A 20,711-nucleotide genomic window follows, 5' to 3' on the forward strand; every position below is an offset into this window, starting at 1 on the left:
ACGAGATTGGCAGCAGTGTATTAGTCACATGAACTCACACCCTGAGGGATAGGGACACTATACACATAACGATTATAAACCAGAAGGGGCTATGGGAGGCAGGCTTTGTAGTAAGATGAAGGTGGGATACAGCTGGTCTGGCCGATAAGGATACCGGACAGGTAGGGAGACTTTACCTCTAGGCATGGGAACCACTGGGTGTATCTGACAAGAGCAGGGAATGGCTCTGTGAGGCTCAAAAATGTCAAGGTAGCACCTGAGTGTTTAGGACTTACAAGAGGGCTGGGCACAGTGGCTCATGCCTATAATCCATTACTTTGGGAGGCTGAGATGGAAGGATCACTTGAGGCCAGGAGTTTGAGACCAACCTGGGCAGCAAAGCCACACTCTGTCTCAACAAAAATTACAAAAATTAGCTGGGCATGATGACACATGCCTGTTGTCCCAGCTACTCAGGAGGCTGAGGTGGAAGAATCGCTGGAGACCAGGAGAGAAGATGTTTCCTGATACAGACTCGAGTGTGTAGCACTCAGGATGTGGGTAATGAGACCTGATGATGAGTAGGTAGAGATGGGCTGTGAACTCCAGGGTGCAGTCTTTTCAAAATCCTGCCGTTTTCTCAGTTGCTGACCTTAGAACTGGCAGAGCATAGCTGGAAGAATGCTTCATTTTGTCATAAAAGCTCCTTGAGAAAGGGACTGCACCGGTTGGCTTCTTCCTGTAGTTCCTAACATACTAACTTGCACTAGAGCTTTACACATATGTGTCTGCTAATGTTTTGTTCAGTTGATATTTACTGAGCATTTACTATGTACTGTGTGCTAGATACGAACTGCTGTAGAGACAGTGATGACAAAACAGACATAATCCTGGTCACATAGAACTTACAGGCTTGAAACCCAAATCTGTCTCTGCAATCTCATTCAGTATAGAAAAATGACCCATTTTGTTATGTTGCAGTGTAATATATAACAGCTACACAAAGTCTGTAGAAAGCTGCCCCATATCATTTGTGTATGAGATTAGGTTTTTGTTTTTTGTTTTTTGTTTTTTGTTTTTTTTAGAGTCTTGCTGTGTTTGTTGCCAGGCTGGAGTGCAGTGTCACAATCTCGGTTCACTGCAACCTCCACCTCCCGGGTTCAAGTGATTCTCCTGCCTCAGCCTACTGAGTAGCTGGGACTACAGGCACGCACCACAATGGTCAGCTAATTTTGTATTTTTAGTAGAGACGGGGTTTCACTGTATTGGCCAGGATGATCTCAATCTCTTGACCTTGTGATCTGCCTGCCTTGGCCTCCCAAAATGCTGGGATTACAGGCGTGAGCCACTGCATCCAGCCGAGATTAGGTTTTAAACAAATAAACCAATGTGTTTATAGCAACACAGCTACTTCTCAGGAAAGCAAGAAAGCTTGGGCCTTACTTAGTGAGCACAGGAGCAGAGGGCAACAGATGTAGGATTTTGCGAGACAAGCTGACAGAGTACTGTGAAAACCTCCCAACAAGCCCATGTGAATTTTCCATTGCCTTGTGCATCCAAGCAAGAACCATAGTTGCCTGAGCATATCATGGGCTACAATGAAACACCAGAGCCAAAATGCCTGTGTTTAAATCCTAGTTCTGTCACTTTTGGACACTTGTTTGACAATGAACAAGTTACTTAGCCTCTCTGTGCTTTAGTTTCTTTATCTATTTGTAAAATATAATAATAATAATTTCTACCTCATAGCGTGGTTGAAAGAATTAAAAGGATCTTAGAATAGTCCCTGACACATGGTAAGCCCTTATACCAGTGTTTGCTGTTACCATGGCATCTCAGTCCAGGCTGAGAAGTCTAACATGAGGGCACCAGCAGATCTGGCATTGGATGAGGACTCCCTTTCTGATTCCAAGATGCTACCTTCTAGCTGTGTCCTCACATCATGGAAGGAAGGGAAAAACAAGCTCACTCAGCCTTTTTTTTTTAATAGGGGCAGTAATCCCATTCATGAGGGATCTGTCCTCAGGACTTAATCACCTCCCAAAGGCCCTACCTCCTAATATCTCACTGGAGATTAGGTTTCAACATATGAATTCTGGGGGCACAGAAATATTTAGACCCTAGCAGATGATGCTGATGATAATGATGGACTCATTTATTTACACCTCAAATTCCCTTAGCAACTTTATGCCAGGTCTTATTATGGGACCCATTAAAATGTGAGAGGAATTATCATGTGTATTTTGTGGAAGAGAGTAATTGTCAGAGATTACTTTATACTTTTCATTTTTGCACTCTGAGAGAGAGAGAGGAAATCATCATCCTTGTTAGACTCCCTTCTGCTTTGAAGGGTCTGTGAGTATATGGTGCTGTGCAGGATTAAGAGGCAGTCCTGCTCTCTTGGAGTTTCCTTTCAAAGACTGACGTCCTTGGTTTAGATGATCAAATGAAAGCCATAGGAACGGTGGACTATGAGTGGAGCAGACATTTTAGGTAAACATAGAAAATGTCCTATGTGATGGAAATTTACTGTAATATAACCCATTATAGTATAGACTTTAATATGGTACATTTATCTCATACATGGTTTTGGACTAAATACCTAAAGGAAATCATATAGAATCATATTGTATGGCCCCCCAGAAGAGTAATTAGCATATTTACACTGTGCAGAGGTAATTAATTTGAAATGGGAGGGAGAGGTAGAGGAGCAAATATGAATTACATAAGTTGTGTAAGACTAAAGAAAAATGATCCTGTGGCTACTGTTGAATAAATCAGTGTGACATAGTGGGAGGACTATGGATTTAGTGGAGGCAAAGATTGTCCTGGTCAAATCACAGCTCAGCCACCTACAAACTGTGTGGCCTCTTTTTGGATGCACTGTGAATTGTGAATGTACTGTGATGTTTTCTTCTGGCTGTGGCTGCAGAAAGAGTCAGATTGTGACTCACCTCACAAGGAAGTGTGTGGAGGTGTGCTTTCAGCTTCTGTCCTGGCTTGCTTGCTTGCTTTTTTGAATCTTGCAATTATTCTTTCTTTTTTTACTTTTACGAAATGCCTTTCTCTATGCTTATTACTGGAGCAAGGTAGCATATTGGTGATCGTATTGGTTTATTAGAACTGCTAAAACAAAATTCAACAGACTGGACGACTTAAACCACGGAAATTCACTTTCTCAGGGTTCTGGTGGCTAGAAGGACAAAGGTGTTGGCAGGTTTGGTCTCTCCTGAGGCCTCTCTCCATGACTTGCAGGTGACCATCTTCTCGCTGTGTTTTCACACGGCCTTTCTGTGGGGTACACACATAACTGTATCCACATGTCCACATTTCCTCTTCTCATGAGGATACCAGTCAGACTTCATTTTAGCTGAATTAAAGGCTCTGTCTCCAAATACAGTCACATTCTGAGGTACTGAGGGTTAGAGTTTCAACATGAATTTTGGGGAGATGCAGTTAAGCCCATAATAGTACTTTTTTTAAAAGTTACCTTTCTGATCCTGTGTTTCCTCAACTGTAAAATGGGGATTTAAAAAAGTACTTCCTTGCCCTGGGGATGAATATTATGAGGAAGATAAGAGATAAAGCCAAGTCAGTTGCCTAGCACATCTGAAGCACATGATAAGCACTTTATGATGCTTAAATATCCCCCTTCCTACTTTTTGGAAGGAGAAAGAAATTCTGAAACTGCTTGATAAAAAGAAGGGATACAGACCTTACCTAATAAGTTAATTGGGTATGGGCATTTGAAGTGTGAGACAAGTAGGGTAGCTAGGGAAGGAGGAGTGGGGAGATATGGAAAAAGATGTTTTTGATTTACTTTGGGATATGAGATGATCAAGAAAGCAAAGGAGGCTGATACAGCTTGAGGTAGACTCAGGCCTTGCGGTGTGCTCTAAAATGAGGTAAGCCCAAGGAAGAACTCAGCCCTGAAGAGCCCTGAAGTGAGAGAACTTCTGCAATAATGTTAATTTTAGAGCTTAAAGGGATCATAATCAATTCCTTTATTTTATAGAGGAGAAAACTGACATCTGGAGAGGTTACATAACAGGCTAAAATCACACAGCATGACAATTGGCAGAGGACTTCTCAATTTATCAACTTGAAAAATTATGTCTATGATTGAGAGAAGAAAATGATAACTTGAACAAATAGCTGATTACTACCAGACTGTCAGAGCAAAAGCTGTATCTTATTCATCATTATATTTCTAGTAACGAGGGAAGTGCCCAGCCTGTAGTATTCAATTATGTTTGTTAGGTTGATCCAAAATAAGTATTAAATTTGGAGGGAACTTGTTAAACCATAAGTGCACATTTTTGTGATATAAAACAGTGTGGCATATTTTATGAAATATATGAAACACCTTTAGTATCATCCTGATCTTCCATGTAGATGGAAGAATCTTACAGACATAAAAGAACCCCATCATAAAAGAATACATACTGTATGATTTCACTTAATGGAAAGCTCCAGAAACAGGCAAAATTCTGTGGTGCTAGAATCAGAATAGTAGTTACCTCTGGGGAGTAGAAGGTGATATTAGGGGGGCTTCAGAGATGCTGGTGATATTCTGTTTCATGAGTGAGCCGGACACTTATAATTTGTGTACTTTCCTGTATTAAGTTATACTTAAATTATGAAAACCTTAAAATATGGAGCAGCTTATATATTGAATTTTCTTATATATCATTGTTTAAGCTTAGAAGTAGTAGTACATGATTACTTTAAATATGACTCAAACAGTTGTCTTAGAATGTACAGCTGCCTCAAAATAAAAAAAAAGACACCCTCCACTTAGTCTCCCACCCTTAATTGTATTCTTAGCAAAAAAAGTTAGTGCAGTATACAATTAAGCTTTTCTGTATTTAAGTGTTTATTTTCTCTCATAGAACTTTTAAGATATCAAAAGAATTAAGCATAGAACTATGTATATAATCTGATAGACGTCTACCTCTGTAATCTCTATATGTATAGGAAAAACTTGAATCGTACAAGCTATAAACAAACTTTTTTCTGAGAAGGGGATATTCATTTATACTGTTATGCTTTTAATATCATTTGAATGTTTTATAATAAGCATGGATCACTTTTTCAGTTCAAAAAAGATACATTTTTATTTTATTTTTTATTTTTTGAGGTGAAGTCTCATTCTGTTGCCCAGGCTGGAGTGCAGTGGTGCAGTCTCGGTTCATTGCAAACTCACCTCCCAGGTTCAAGCAATTCTCCTTCCTCAGCCTCCTGAGTAGCTGGGATTACAGGTGTATGCCACCACACCCAACTAATTTTTGTATTTTTAGTAGAGATGGGGTTTCACCATGTTGGGCAGGCTGGTCTCAAACTCCTGACCTCAGGTGATCTGCCTGCCACAGCCCCCCAAAGTGCTGGGATTACGGGCGTGAGCCATCGCACCCGACCTAAAAAGGATACGTTTCTTAAATAATCAAGTAAAATGATGTATCTTAGTTATTTAAAATTTTATTTCCTGGAATAAGAAAAAGTCTCGACTGGGTGTGGTGGCTCACGCCTGTAATCCCAGCAATTTGGGAGGCCGAGGCAGGCATTCAAGACCAGCCTGGCCAACATGGTGAAACCCTGTCTCTACTAAAAAATACAAAAATTATCCGGGCATGGTGGTGGACACCTATAATCCCAGCTACTTGGGAGGCTAAGGCAGGGAGAATTGCTTGAACCCAGGAGGCGGAGGTTGCAGTGAGCTGAGATCATGCCACTGCACTCCAGCCTGCACAACAGAGCGAGACTCCATCTCAAAAAAAAAAAAAAAAGAAAGAAAAAGAAAAAGTCTCAATCATTTTTTCTTTTTATTGTTTACTCATTAAAAATTTGTAAAATAAATTAGTTGACTGTTATCAAGAAAAACACTAATACTTTTGATTCTTTAAATGCCCATTTAATATAGTCACTTAGGTAAGGGATAGAAGTTTGATTTATGCAGTTGGAATTTTTTCCTCATGTTCCAAATTTCTATGATAAGTGAAGTTGCTTTTATGATAAAAAATGCTAAGGTGAGCAAATCTGTGTTTATTATTTCAATCTTTGCTTAAGAGGTTAGTATGTTATAGTTTTAAAAGATTTTCTCCACAATGTCTTTATTCTTTGTTCCAACTGGGATGGAGTAGAAGCTATATAAAGTTATTTTGTGAGATGGCTGTTTTTCTAATGGTATTATTCAGGATTGCTAAAAATATACACAATAGATTTTGGGGACAATATAAACTGCTTTAATACAGTTCTTTTAGTCAGACAATTTTCTTTCCAAACTCAAAGGCCTTTGACACATGAGTATGCTCAGAAGGGTGTGTTAACCTCCCTCCTTTTTCTCCCCAAGTTTTCTAATTGCATTTTTTTTAGATTGTGTAATTGTATTTGTCCTTTGTATATATATAAATATGCAAACTATTTTAAAATAAATTTTGTTTGCTGGCTGATTAGTGTTATGTATTAGAATTGGATGGTGATAAGAGGTCACAGACCTTGTAAATATCACTGGAAATTTAGGAAATTACTTAGAGATCATGCTCTTTTGACTAGATTCACTGTCAACTTGCAGCTTAACTTCCCCCTCCTCCACCCTTCTGCAAGGAGCTTTGGAGAATCTAGTGTAAGTGAATGAAATCTGAAAATTTGAGGTTTATTTAAAAAAAAAAAAATATATATATATATATATATAAACTGAGTGTTAGTATTTTTCAGACAATTAAATGCTAACATCTAAGGACTTTGGTAATAGTTCTTTTGCTGCTGATTAGGTATTCCTCAGTGGTGATTAGTGAATGTACAAATGCAATCATTTAGTAGGTCTTAATCACTCATATGATCAAGAAGTTAGTTACCCAGAAAGAGAAATTGAAGCTGTATAACTTTCATCAGCCTTATTTTTTAATAGCAAAAATAAGAAAACTTTTTGACTAAATTAGGAATACTGAGTCATATAAGATAAACTGTAGTTTAAAAGAAATAGAGAACCTGGCAAATATATTTGTATGACTGTATTGTGACACTGTATTTTATGTCTGTAGTAAAGGTACCTTATGAAAAATTGACCACTGCTTACCATAGTAGGGCAGGTTTTTCTCAGGGAGATTGAGTAAGACATGTTCCCTACACAAGGACATTTTTCCTTCTTTTTTTTTTTTTTTTTTTTTTTTTTTTAACTGGGTAACTGAGCTCTCACAATTATAGCAGGAACAAGGGAAAGAAAGTATCTATTTTTTCATATTTATGACATCAAGAAAATGTTCACATTTATGACATCAAGAAAATGACATCAGAGTTCCAAAGCAAGCATTCCAACCAATAAGAAGCTGCCTCAGGTGTCACCTAGGATAGTCATATATCTCTCTTCTTCTCAAGAAGTAATATAGTATATATATAAAACAGGACATCTTGAGGCAAGGAGAGAGTGGAATGCATGTATTTGGGCAATGCTGTATTCTCCTCTGGTGGGATTGGTTATAGGGCCCAGGTCCTGAAGGAGAGGCCTGGGGAGTTGGATTTGGACAATTGGAATGATGAGCTAGGGATATCTGTATGGAGATGCCAACAGGTTGCTCATGCCAGCATTGCAGAGAGCCATGACTTTGGCTAGTTTTTCAGGGCTGTTCTTCAAATGTTAGTTCAAAAGCCTAGGTTTGTAGGCCTCCCTAGAGGACCAGCTTCTTGGGTGTTATTTCATGTTAATCAAATTCAGAATTGCTGATACATAATCAAAATGCTGTACCTACACTAGCCACAACCCAGTCTTCTGGGTCTTCACTCAGGTTAACCAACCATCCCAGATTGTCTAGGGTTGTCCTAGTGTTAGCACTGAAAGTTCTATATCCAGAAACCCCCCTTTGTCTTCGGGAAACCCCTCATTTCCAGGGGATTATTGGTCACCTATTTGACTCTCCTGAGCCCCTTAGCAGCTGCAGCATAAGAGGAGGGGAAATGCAATCTATGCCCTGGATGCAGATGATAAACAGCTCTCAGCCCTTGTGTAACCGTACAACCCAGGATGCACTTTCAGGGAGGAAGAACATTGCTACTTCTCAAGTGTGCCCAGATATTGCTGTTCTGATTGTCTCTCGCTGCATAACAAATTATTGTAAAATGACTGTAAAAGAGTCTTAAAAAACATTACTTTATTCTCTCCTGGTTTCTGTGGGTCAGGGATTTGGTAAAGGCTTAGCTGGCAATACTGGCTCCTTCAGTAAGATAGTGGCTACAGCTAGAACAGCTGGGGACTGTCAACACCTCTGTCTTCATGTCATCTCAGTGCCTCTCCAGGGCCTCCTCTCTCTGTATTGGATAGTTTAAGCTTTCTCACAGCATAATAGCCTCCAGGCAATTAAATGCTCAATTGACACTTCAGAGTTCCAAAGCAAGCATTCCAACCAATAAGAAGCTGCCTCAAGTGTCACCTAGGATATTATTGCATAGACCATTTCCGTCACAGTCACAACATTCAAGGGGTGGGACATAGACTTCATTTCTTGATAACTGGAATATCAGCATCACATTGTAAGAAGAACATGTTGAGATGGAGAGATTATTTTACAATGTACAAGTCTTAAAACCCACCACAATTACCTTGGTTCCAAAGGTTTGAAAAATGCAGTTTTTGACTGGACATGGTAGCTCATGCCTGTAATCCCAGCACTTTGGGAGGTTGAGGCGAGCAGATCAGTTGAGGCCAGGAATTCGAGACCAGCTTGGCCAACAGGGAGAAACTCCATCTCCACTAAAAATACAAAACTTACCCGGGCATGGTACAACACATGCCTGTAGTCCCAGCTACTTGGGAGGCTGAGGCACGAAAATTGTTTGAACCTAAGAGGAGAAGGTTTCAGTGAGCTGAGATCATGCCCCTGCAGTCCAGCCTGGGCAACAGAGTTAGACTCTGTCTTAAAAAAAAAAAAAAATGAATTTTTTCATTAGTAAAAGTAGTGATACTGTTAAAATATATTTTTCCCATGAATTGTTATTAAGACAATTTTCATTTTGAATGCAAACAAAATGTCAGCCTATAATTGTTTCTTGACTTGTCCTGAAATCCCTTGGTCACCATTCTTCTACTGAAGTGAATATCTCCCTATCTATCTATCTATCTATCTATCTATCTATCCATCCATCCATCTATATCTGCACAGGCATACCTTAGAGATATCGAGGGTTTGGTTCTGGGCTACTGCAATACAACAGTATTGCAATAAAATGAGTTGTAAGAAGCTTTTGGCTTCCCAGTGCATATAAAAGTTATATTTATACTATACTATAGTCTATTAAGTGTGCAATAGTATTATGTCTAAAAAAATACATACCTTAATATAAAAAATACTTTATTGCTAAAAATGCCAATAATCATCTGAAACTTCAGTGAGTGGTCATCTTTTTGCTGGTCTTGCCTTGATGTTGACGGCTGCTGCCTAATCAGGATGGTGGCTCCCAAAGGTTGGAGTGGCTGTGGCAGTTTCTTAAGATAATGTTGAAGTTTGCTATATAGATTGACTCTTCCTTTCACAAAAGATATTTATGGCAGATATAGCCTTACAAAATGTATTTCTTAAATAATAAGACTTGTAAGTTGAAATTACTTCTTGATTCATGGGCTGCAGAATGGATGTTATGTTAGCAGGCAGGGAAACAACATTTATCTCGTGCTCTTCCATCAGAGCTCTTTGATGACCAAGTGGATTGTCATGAGCAGTAATCTTTTGAAAATAATCATTCTTCTAAGCAGTAGCTCTGAACAGTAGGCTTAAAATATTTTTTAAACAGAGGTGCTGCCATCCAAGGGCTTTGTTGTTTCATTTATAAAGCACAGGCAGAGTAGATGTAGCATAATTCTTAAGGGCCCTAGGATTTTCAGATTGGTAAATGAACATTGGCTTCAACATCAAGTCACCAGTTGCATTATCCTCTAATAAAGAGAGTTAGCCTGTCCTTTGAAGCTTTGAAGCCATGCATTGACTTCTCCTCTCTAGCTATGAAAGTCCTCGTTGGCATCTTCTTCCAATAGAAGGCTGTTTCATCTCCAGTGAAAATCTGTTGTTTAGTGTAGTCACCTTCATCAATGATCTTAACTAAGCCTTCTGGATAACTTGCTGCACCTTCTGCATCAGCACTTGCTGCTTTACCTTGCAGTTTTATGTTATAGAGATGGCTTATTTATTGAAACCTCATGAACCAACCTCTGCTAGCTTCCGGCTTTTCTTCTGCAGCTTCCTCACCTCTCTCAACCTTCATAGAATTGAAAGGCGTTAGGACCTTTCTCTGGATTAGGCTTTGGCTTAAGGGAATGTTGTGGCTGTTTTGATCTTCTATCCAGATCACTCAAACTTTTATCCATATCAATAATAAGGCTGTTTTGCTTTCTTATGGTTCATGTGTTCACTGGAGTAGCACTTTTCATTTCCTTCAAGAACTTTTCCTTTGCAATCACAGCTCGGCTAACTGTTTGGTGCAAGAGGCCTAGGTTTTTGTCTGTTGTGGCTTTTGTCATACCTTCCTCACTAAGCTTAATCATTTCTAGCTTTTGATTGAGAGTGAGAGATGTGTGACTCTTCCTTTCACCTGAACACTTAGAGTTCATTGTAGGGCTATTAATCGACATAATTTCAATATTCTTGTGTCTCAGAGAATAGGGACACCTAAGGAGAGAGAGAGAGAGAAACAGCCAGTTGGTGTAGCAGTCAGAATGCAAACAGCATGTATAAATTAAGTTCACCCTCTTCTATGGGTGCAGTTTGTGGTGCCCTAAAACAATTACAGTAATAGCATCAAAGATCACTGATCACATAATTAATATGTGATCACTGATCATGTAATTAATGACAGATATAATTTTTTAAAGTTTGAACTATTGCAAGAATTAACAAAATGTGACACAGAGACACAAAGTGAGCACATGCTGTTGGAAAATTGAGGCCAATAGACTTGCTCAATGCAGGGTTGCCACAGACCTTCACTTTGTAAAAAAATGCGAGAAGCACAATAAAGGGAAACACAATAAAATGAATATGCCTCTATCTATGTAGAGATACACACACACACACACACAAACACACACACACACACACACACACACACACACACACACCCCTACCTATGTTCCTCTCATGGCCCCCAAAATCCAACTGACCAAGAAGATAGGTGTTGCAAAAGTACATTTGCCCTCAAAGTAAGAATTTGGGGGGTATGTGTATGTGTGTGGTATATGTGCTGGTGTACACATATGCACCCTGGGGGAGTGGAAAGAAAGGAGCACTTGGGAGAAGAGAAGAACATTAGTGCCACAGGGTGACTCAGGTTGAAAGGAGGCCGGCATCCACAGCAGGAAAGTGCACTGAAATGTTGATGGCTAGAGAGGAAACTAAAAGGGAGACAAGGGCAGTGGCAGCCATTTAGAAGCAAAGGATGGGCATATCTACAACATTATTCTAGTTTGGTCATTTCGTTTAAAATGTAGACACTAACGTTCTGACCCAACTCTCTCTCTCTCTCGCTCTCTCTCACTCTTTCTCTCTCTCTCTCTCTCTCTCTCTCTCTCTCTCGACAAGGTCTTGCTCTGTTGCCCAGGCTGGAGTGCAGTGGCATGATCATAGCTCATTGCAACCTCCACCTCCTAGGCTCAAGCAATCCTTGCATCTCAGCCGGCCAAGTAGCTGAGACTACAGGCCGTATGTCACCACGCCCAGCTAATTTTTGTGTTTTTTGTAGAGATGGATTTTGCTATGTTGCCCAGGCTAGTCTCAAACTCCTGGACAAACACAATCTGCCCATCTAGCCTCCCAAAATGCTGGAATTACAGGCATGAGCCACCATGTCCAGTCCCAGCTCTCTGATGCTGCCTCTCCCCCACTGTGGTGCCTAAAACCCATGAGTTATTCTTTCTGGTAGCCTCTAGTTTCTCACTCCAGGGTATTAGAAATTGGGCTTTAAAAAAAACCCAAATGAAGTTATTTGAGGAATTTGCTGACAGCACGTTTTGGGCAATGTTTCAGAAAACATGATGCAAATTTTAATTTTTTTAAACTGATATTTCAGTGGCTTGATATATTTAATATTGCAACTTTAGTTTTATGAATCTTGCATGAGTTCTGTTGTTTTCATGTCATCTCATTATACTATTTTTTGAGCAAACATTTGAAAAATTTAAAAAATGTATAGTATAAGGGAAGTATTGTAATTCTGAGCCACTACTTGTTTAAAAAGACACTTTATTTGTTTGGATTGTAGGAATATTGTAATACAGTCCAGCTAGATTCTGGGATAGATTACCGGAAAAGGGAACTTCCTGCTGCAGGAAAACTCTACTACCTGTAAGTGCTTTTAATTTTTGAAGTTTAATATCTAATCTTTAATCAGAAAAAGATGATAAAAATAAACAGTTTAATTATTGGAACGTGAAAGGCTGGTTTTGAAGCCCACGATTTTTAAACTGCAAATGTTTTCATGTTAACTTCTTCAACCCATGTCTTTACCATCCATATTTGCATCATTTATAATGTGTGATTGGATAAAACCCTAATTAGTTTTTTGGGGAGGAATGATGACAGATGGTTAGAATGTAATGAGTATCCTTTTATAAGAGACTCTACTATTATGAGAATATCTTTAATGTGTGAAGTAATTAATTATTTGTGGATATCATCTGACAAATGTGCCATTTCCATTCCCCCAAAAATTGTTGTTTCATTTGTCAATCTGTTTGTATTTATCATTGTTGATTGACTTCCATATATAACTGATATAAAATATATATACACAAATACAACTGGATATATTTTTGTCTTTTAAAAGCTAAGATGCTCCTGAGTAGGACCAATTTATAATAATAGATGTATTCAGCATGTGCAGTTAATACTGAAAAACAAATATAGTTTGTTTTAAAATGTCCTTTGTGAGAACCTGAAAAGGAAAAAGTGCTTTACAAAAGCAAACTTGTTTAGTATATGCCAACAGTGTTGGGCACATAGCAAATTCTCAGTAAATAGATTTGTCTAAGGACTAATTGTAATTTAACTAAAAGGCATGTTTCTGGTAATTTAAATTTTGATGACAACGTGCATTTGAGAGGTTGAGAAAAGTTCTTGTCTCTGCCACCTTGTAAGCAGAAGTACTTTACTGTTTTTGAAGCAGAAATTAGCTAGAAAAATCACATAATTAAAATTGCATACTTTACAGTGTACCAAGGGGACTATTTTAGTTTATTATTCAGATCCTGATGATTATTATAGGAGGTTTTTCATCTATCCTCAAGTACTTTGTCTTTAAAGTACTTTATAATTTTAAAAAATTCATATAGCACATTTTTCTGCTTTAACTTGGACTTTTTCTTCCCAGTTTCTTTTATGTTTGTGTTTACTGGATATTTTATTTTTCTGATATTCACAGCCTTTCCCTGATTTTTTGCTACCTATGTCTTGATATTCCAGATGTATGGTACCAATGCATTAATTTATTATTATTCTCTTTATTCTTTTTTTAAAGGAGGTAATTGTTGTTCTCTGTTTTTTTCAAAAAGTGTATCCTTATGTGGCAGAATAAAAATATTTTCCTTATGGGAAGTTCCTTAAATAAAGATGGTAGTCTGAGTCTAAATTATGAAATTTGTTTCATAGTGCCGAAGAGGTCTTGGAAGTTACTGGAGGTGAAAGGGCTACTTTTGCTTGGAGCATAGCCATTTTTTGTCTCTGACTTACCCTGTGTTACCCCTTCCTTTTCCTGATAAAAGTAATAATATTCTAACCCAGTGAAGTTCAGTTTTGATCTTTAAAAATATGCTAGAGGAAAACTAACACTAACAATGTCCAGAGTCCAGGAAACCAGACCTACAAAGGACCAGACCTACCAGGAAACTCTGGACCAGCTTTCCTGAAAAGTATATAAATTCAAAGGCCAGGCACAATGGCTCATGCCTAGCCAAGCCCTTTGGGCGGCCGAGGTGGGAGGATCTTGTGAGCCCAGGAGTTTGAAACCAGCCTGGGAAACATAAGGAGACCCTGTCTCTACAAAAAATTTAAAAAATAGCGGGTGTGGTGGCACCTGCCTGTAGTCCCAGCTACTTGGGAGGCTGAGATGGGAGGATCACTTGAGCCTGGAAGGTGGAGGCTGCAGTGAGCCATGATCACACCACTGTACTTCAGCCTGGCAACAGAACAAGACCCTGTTTCAAAAAAAAAAAAAAAAAATATATATATATATATATACACACACACACACACACACACACTTATATAGATATATATAGGAGGTATATGTCTATTATCTATCTATCTATGTATCTATAAATTCATTTAATCTTCAAGGAAGATAAATTTGTTCTGGAATTTAACATCCAAAGGGCTTGACCATAGTCAAGAATAGAAAGCCTGGGGGCATCCCTCAGTCAGAGGGGAAGGCAGATATGTAAGTATCCCTGAGGAGAATGAGCAATTAAAATCATCTCAGAAGTGGGAAAGTAATATGAGTTACTAAGACAGGATGCTAGAGATGTGCATTATATTGTTTCACATGAGGACTCGGGTAGAACTTCTCTCATGAAGATTTTCTGAGGTTATATTAACATTTGATTTAATTAGGTTTCTTTTCATCTTGTTCTTGCCGAAAAACTTACTAACTTTACCCTGTATCAGACTTTAATGTGCTATGCTATATATTGCCCTATTAAAGCATGTGTTTCTCTTTATCACCATCTGGCCAGACATCTGGAATTGATTCCTGAATATGCAAGTCCAGACTACCCCCTTGTCAGTTTCACTGGAGCCCCAACTGCCTGAAAACAAACAAACAAACAAAAACACAAAAAACAAAATTTTAGCTTCCTTCTAGGGGAACACCAAGCGCTATCTCAGAATTTCATACAAGTAGAATCCCACATAAGATCTTTAACAAAACAGAAGTATTAATATTCATCAACTCAGTATTTTATTAGTCTCATTTCCCAAAGCCAATTAAAGATATCCAAAATACAATCCAAATAATATCAAGAATTACCACAGATTTCTAAAACTACCCACAAAGTTGACATGGAGCAATTTCTGTAGTTCGTAATATTGCCTGGATCCCACAAGAACTAATTCACATAAGACAGGGCATGTTTGTGTGTGATCTATATCACATTAAATTTAGAAATCCTAGAGTACCTTCATAAGTAAGTTTCAGATATTTGTGGCCCTGTAACAACCTCATATGCACCCGCAAGCTCAGAGAATTTAAATTTAGCAAGCTACAAAACAGAGACCTTGAGTGCAAATACCCAAACTTTTGCATAGACTGAAACACCCCATGCTTGTCCAATTTTTTATTCTGTGCTAAATGTATGATCACTCCAGAGATGAGCACAGTTTGTTTCTTTTTTTTTTTTTTTTTTCTTTTTTTTTTTGGTGGGAGGCACGGAGTCTTGCTCTGTCACTGGAGGGCTGGAGTGCAGTGGTGGGATCTCGGCTCACGGCAACCTCTGCCTCCCAGGTTCAAGCGATTCTTCTGCCTCAGCCTCCTGAGTAGCTGGGATTACAGGCACACGCCACTACACCCAGCTAATTTTTGTATTTTTAGTAGAGACGGGGTTTTGCCATGTTTGTGTAGCTGGTCTCGAACTCCTGACCTTAGGTGATCCACCCTCCTCAGCCTCCCGAAGTGCTGGGATTACAGGCGTGAGCTACCACGCCCAGCCAGTTTGTTTCTTTTCTAGTTGCTTGGTGAATAGCACTCAGTAAAGTCCCCATGCTGAAGTCCAGACAGATCAATCAAGCACTGGGCTTCCATTTACATCTGGATGGAGGCTTGGACAGTAATCTATTTTGAATCGCCTGGTACTGATCAAGGGTGACCCCATCTCATGCTTATAGAGAATTTAACTGCTTCAGATTAGCTCTCTGTTTGGGGACTGGTAATACTAGAGGTTATTGTTTTATATATGCATATCTTTTTAAACAGGAAGCACCATTGCTGAAGGGTCCATGGTATGCTGCCCCAGGCCATTTTGCTGTCCCTATTGTGAAGCGTTACTGGTTTCCTGGGGAGAGGAGTTCACATCACCTTGGACTCACCCTTGCTGTCTCTTTTTTATTCCAAAGCTGAGTCCTATAGGTTCTTTTCTCTACTAAGTCTATTGAAGCAGGGGTTCTTTTATCTTTCCATACTCACATACAAACACTCTGCCCTTCACACAGATGCCATAACCTGAAGAGAAGTTTTAAACTGAACCAAAAGGGGTGGGGGCAGGCATTGGTCCTGGGATTTTATTTTACCCCACTTACGAGCCTAAACCTAAAATAGGTTTGCCTTTTATTATTTCATAAGTGCTGTCAGAAGACAACAGAGACCGACCTGGGTCAGAGACACAGGATCTTATTAGCTTTGGCACAGATAGCAGCATGAGCATTAGCATGTTGTGTCAGTTCCCTCCTTGCTCCTTAGCCCCATGGAGTGGAGGGGAGGGTGTTTTGCTGAGGGCCTAGATAATTCCTGCAACAGGCAGTAAATTGTGTTACAGGAAAAGAACTCTGAGCTTGTGGAATCTGCCATCTTATAGCCAGCATAAGCAAGTCTGCTTTTTGTCTCAAGGGAGATATTGTCTCATCTTTCAAGGTTGCTCACTACACACACAACCTTGAGAAATGGTTAGGGCCTCTCGTTCTTGGCATACTCAGCGAGATGTGAAGGAGAGACCCATGGAGGGGCTTGTCTCTCCCAACAGGGGGCATTTACCTGACATTAGACCTTAAATAACCAGGCTTCCTCCCTTTGTTTCAGTTGGCTCCTGTCCACTGAAGTCATCCACCACTTCAACAGAACTACATCTGAAGCACATTGTTCAGTTGTTTAAAACTTAAATTGTCTCAAGACCATTTCAATTTCATGTATATGGGGATTTTGGATCATCCTGAAAATGGTGAAAAATCTAATTTATGACTTTTTAGACACAGCTCAAATATTCATATATTTGTACTTGGCTAATATAATGTATTTACCCATGTTTTGAACAGATTTTTTTTTAAAAAAGTTTTTTCTTAAGTACTTTTACTAGTGGAAGTTTTATGTCTCAAGCACTCTTAGTTTTCCACTTGGGAAATATCTATTCCAAATAGAAAATCATTTTGGAGAATATAACTTTGAACACCAGTTTTAAAAAGAATAATAATTAGCTGACAAAAAGACACATGGCTTCAAGGTTATATCTTTGTTTCAGAAGAAAGATCTGTGAAAACTAAGGCTGAAGCTTGTATGTGTTAAAACATACTTCCCCATAACTAAAAACTTCATGTTTCTTGCCTGTGATATTATTTACAAACACTCCTCTGCTTTCAACTGTGAGAATCAGATTAATGAAACTTAAAAATATTTCTTAGCTTGTCACATCTTCCCATACCTAAACTTTGGCTGAGACCCAGCTTCTGCCTCTAAGGTTGCTACCTTCTAGTTTAGTGGAGTGTCTAGGACAGCTTGGTACCTTCTCTTCATCACCCATAATTACCATTACAGTTCTCTCCTAGACATTGGAATCTGCAGTTTCAGTCTCAGTTTTTCTTACCAGTTAGACAGCTAGCCCAGTCATTTCCCATTTCAATTCCCATTGAAGAACCTCTGAAACATTTACCAGTGCAAGCAACTTGAAAATGGTTAAGTCTGGCTCCCTTCCGTTTAGGCTGTAATTTGTTTCAATATGTTGTGCTAGACTGCCCGGAGTCCTGTAGCAGGCAGTATGCACACCCCATTGAAATAATTTATCTCATCCTCTACAACAAAAATGTTATGGTCTTACACCAAATATGAGCCAGCTCTACTCCTCCTCCAGCTCCTTAAATTCTCTCATGTGTCTTTTAGACTCCATTATATTCATATCATTTCTACTTCTCACACTAGTTTGCATGGTGTCACAATGGAATAGTGATGGTATCAATGGAGAAATACTACACAGTTTAAGACTATAACATTTGTTTAGTAGTCAAGGTTGCAGAAATGTATCCACATGGAGACACTTGCACAAAACAGAAGATAATAGAGCATATTCCCAGTTGAAGCTTTAAGTTTTTCTGGCCTTTGAGGGCCCATTAGGTGACAAAGAGCACCTGATCAAGATAAGGGTCCCATTAGATCACCTTATCACCTTTGTCATTCTTAGGTGAGTGGGTTTACACCCTTCTGGTAAGTCTTGATTGCTGTGGAGACTCTGGCTATGTGCCTGCCTGCTTGCCAGATACAATTACCAGGTGCAAACCCTAAGCCGTAACTGAATGTTTATTGTCAGTGTAAATCAAAGGTCAGTTTCCTATCCTTCAGCAACACCAGTCACTAGGTGACTAGGCCAGTGACTAGGCCTTCCTGAAGTCTGTTCTTTTTTTTATTGTTATTATAGAGACAGGATCTCACTCTGTTGCCCAGGCTGGAGTGCAGTGGCGCGATCTTGACTCACTGGAACCTCCGCCTCCCAGGTTCGAGCGATTTGCCCAGCTAATTTTTGTATTTTTAGTAGAGCTGGGGTCTCACCATGTTGGCCAGGTGGTTTCAAACTCCTGACCTCAAGCAATCTGCCTGCCTCAGCCTCCCAAAGTGCTGGATTACAGGAGTGAGCCCCCGCGCCTGGCCCTGAAGTCTGTTTCTCAAAGAGCAAGACATAGAATTTCTGTCTCTGGCAATCAAAGAAACTGTCTACTTTCTTGAGGTTCTGACTGTTGTCTGGCTAACTCCTCAGTCTGGGGAAGGGATGAAGATATTTGGGATATTTTTGATGTTTACAGACTATGTTTTACTTCTTCTTAGCATCATGGCACAGAAGAACATTTAGGTTTTTCTACTTAAGAAGTAATTGTAAATGAAAATATTTACAGATGAAATAATACAATGTCTAGGATTTGCTTCAAAATAATCCACTGTAGGGGAATTGAGGGGAGGTATAGAAGAAACAAGATTGACCATGCCATGCGTTGAGTGGGTGATTATTACATTGAGGTTTTAATAGTACTGTTCTCTTCACATGTGTTTAATGTGTAAAATTTTTCATAATCAAAAGATTTTTAAAAAGATATCCTTCTCTTTTTTTTTTTTCTGATCATGCTTACTGCAGTTGTAAGTCTATTGATCTTCCCAACGAAACTGCTTTTGTTGTGCTGATTTTCTTTATTACTACTTTCTGTTTTCTATATCCTTAATTTCTGAACTTTCATTATTTCGTTTATTCTGCTTAGTTTGGATTTAATTTGCTCTTCTTTTTCTAATTTTTTAAGGTAGAAGGTTAAGTCCTTAATTTTAAACCTTTCTGCTCTTACATAAGCATTTTAAAACTATAAATTTCTCTTTACTACTTTAGATGCATCTCACACGTTTTATTATGTCATGTTTTCTCTCGTGATTTATTTTTTGACCCATGGGTTATTAAAAGTGTGTTATTTATTTTCCAAACGTTTGGTGATTTTTTTTAATACATCTTTCTGTTAATGATTCCCAAATTTAACTAATTATGGTTACAGAGTCTGTGTTGTATGATTTGAATCCTTTTGAATTTATTGAGGCTTGCTTTATGGCCCAGAATATGATGCATCTTGGAACAAGTTTCTCATGCACTTGATTATGTATTCTGCTATTGTTAGTAGTGTGTACTTTAAATGCCATTGGGTCAAGTTGGTTGATAGGGTTGTTCAAATCTCCTATATTCTTACTGATTTTTTGTCTACTTTTTCTATTAATTATTGAGAAAGAGGTGCTGAAATTTCCAAGTATAATTATGGATTTTTCTATTTCCTCTTACAGTTCTGTCTGGTTTTGCTTCATGTATTTTGAAGCTCTATTATTAGGTACATAAATGTTTAGGATTGATATGTTCTCTTGATGAATTGACCTCTTCATCATTATGAAATGAACCTCATTGTTCCTGGTGATATTCCTTTCTCTAAAATCTCTATGCTTAATATTAATGTAGCCACTTCAGCTTTTTAAAAATTAGGGTTTGCATGATATATCTTTTCTCATCTTTTTACTTTCAGCCTATCTGTGTCTTTATATTAAAATGGGTTTCTTGTTGGCAACATGTATTTGGGTATTTATTTTTTATGCAATCTGACAATCTTTTTCTTTTAATTGGGGATATTTAAACCATTTACACTTGATGCGATTGTTGATATGGCTGGGTTTAAATATACTATCTTGCTACTTGTTTGGTTTTTTTTTTTTGTACTTTTTAGAAAAAAATTATTGAGATACAATTCATCCTTTTAAAGTCTATAACTCAGTGGTTTGTTAGTATATTTAGAGTTGTACTACCATCACCACTATCTAATTTCAGAACATTTTTATCACCCCAGAAAGAAACCCATAACTGTTAGCAGTCATACCTCTCACCCCTCTACCCTCTGTCAATCTACCTTCCGTCTCTATGGAATTTCCATATATCTCATATAAATGGAATCACATAAGATGTAATATAGTCACACACTGCATAGTAATATTTTAGCCAATGATGGACCATATCACAGATATGATGGTGGTCCCATAAGATTATAATACTGTATTTTTATTGTATCTTTTCTATGTTTAGATACACAAATACTTGCCATTATATTACAGTTGCTTACAATATTTAGTACAGTAAAATGCTGTATAGGTTTATAGCCTAGGAGCATTAGGCTATACCGTGTAGCACAAGCGTGTAGCAGGCTATGCCATCTAGGTTTGTGTCAGTATACTCTATCATGTCTGCATGATTGCATGATGACAAAATCACCTAATAA

At 38.4% G+C, this 20,711-nt stretch overlaps 1 protein-coding gene across 9 annotated transcripts in view; it reads left to right on the forward strand.

The window, feature by feature from the left end:
• Positions 1-20,711, forward strand: part of AFG1L (AFG1 like ATPase) — a 247,255-nt gene that overhangs the window by 165,686 nt on the left and 60,858 nt on the right. For all 9 annotated transcript variants that reach the window (XM_073022389.1, XM_073022390.1, XM_073022391.1 and 6 more), the window contains one exon: positions 12,220-12,302. In XM_073022389.1, coding sequence (XP_072878490.1) covers positions 12,220-12,302 — 83 coding nt within the window. The remainder of the gene's footprint in view (positions 1-12,219; positions 12,303-20,711) is intronic.

This window comes from Chlorocebus sabaeus, chromosome 13, assembly GCF_047675955.1.
Source record: "Chlorocebus sabaeus isolate Y175 chromosome 13, mChlSab1.0.hap1, whole genome shotgun sequence".
In the NCBI taxonomy this organism is placed as follows: domain Eukaryota; kingdom Metazoa; phylum Chordata; class Mammalia; order Primates; family Cercopithecidae; genus Chlorocebus; species Chlorocebus sabaeus.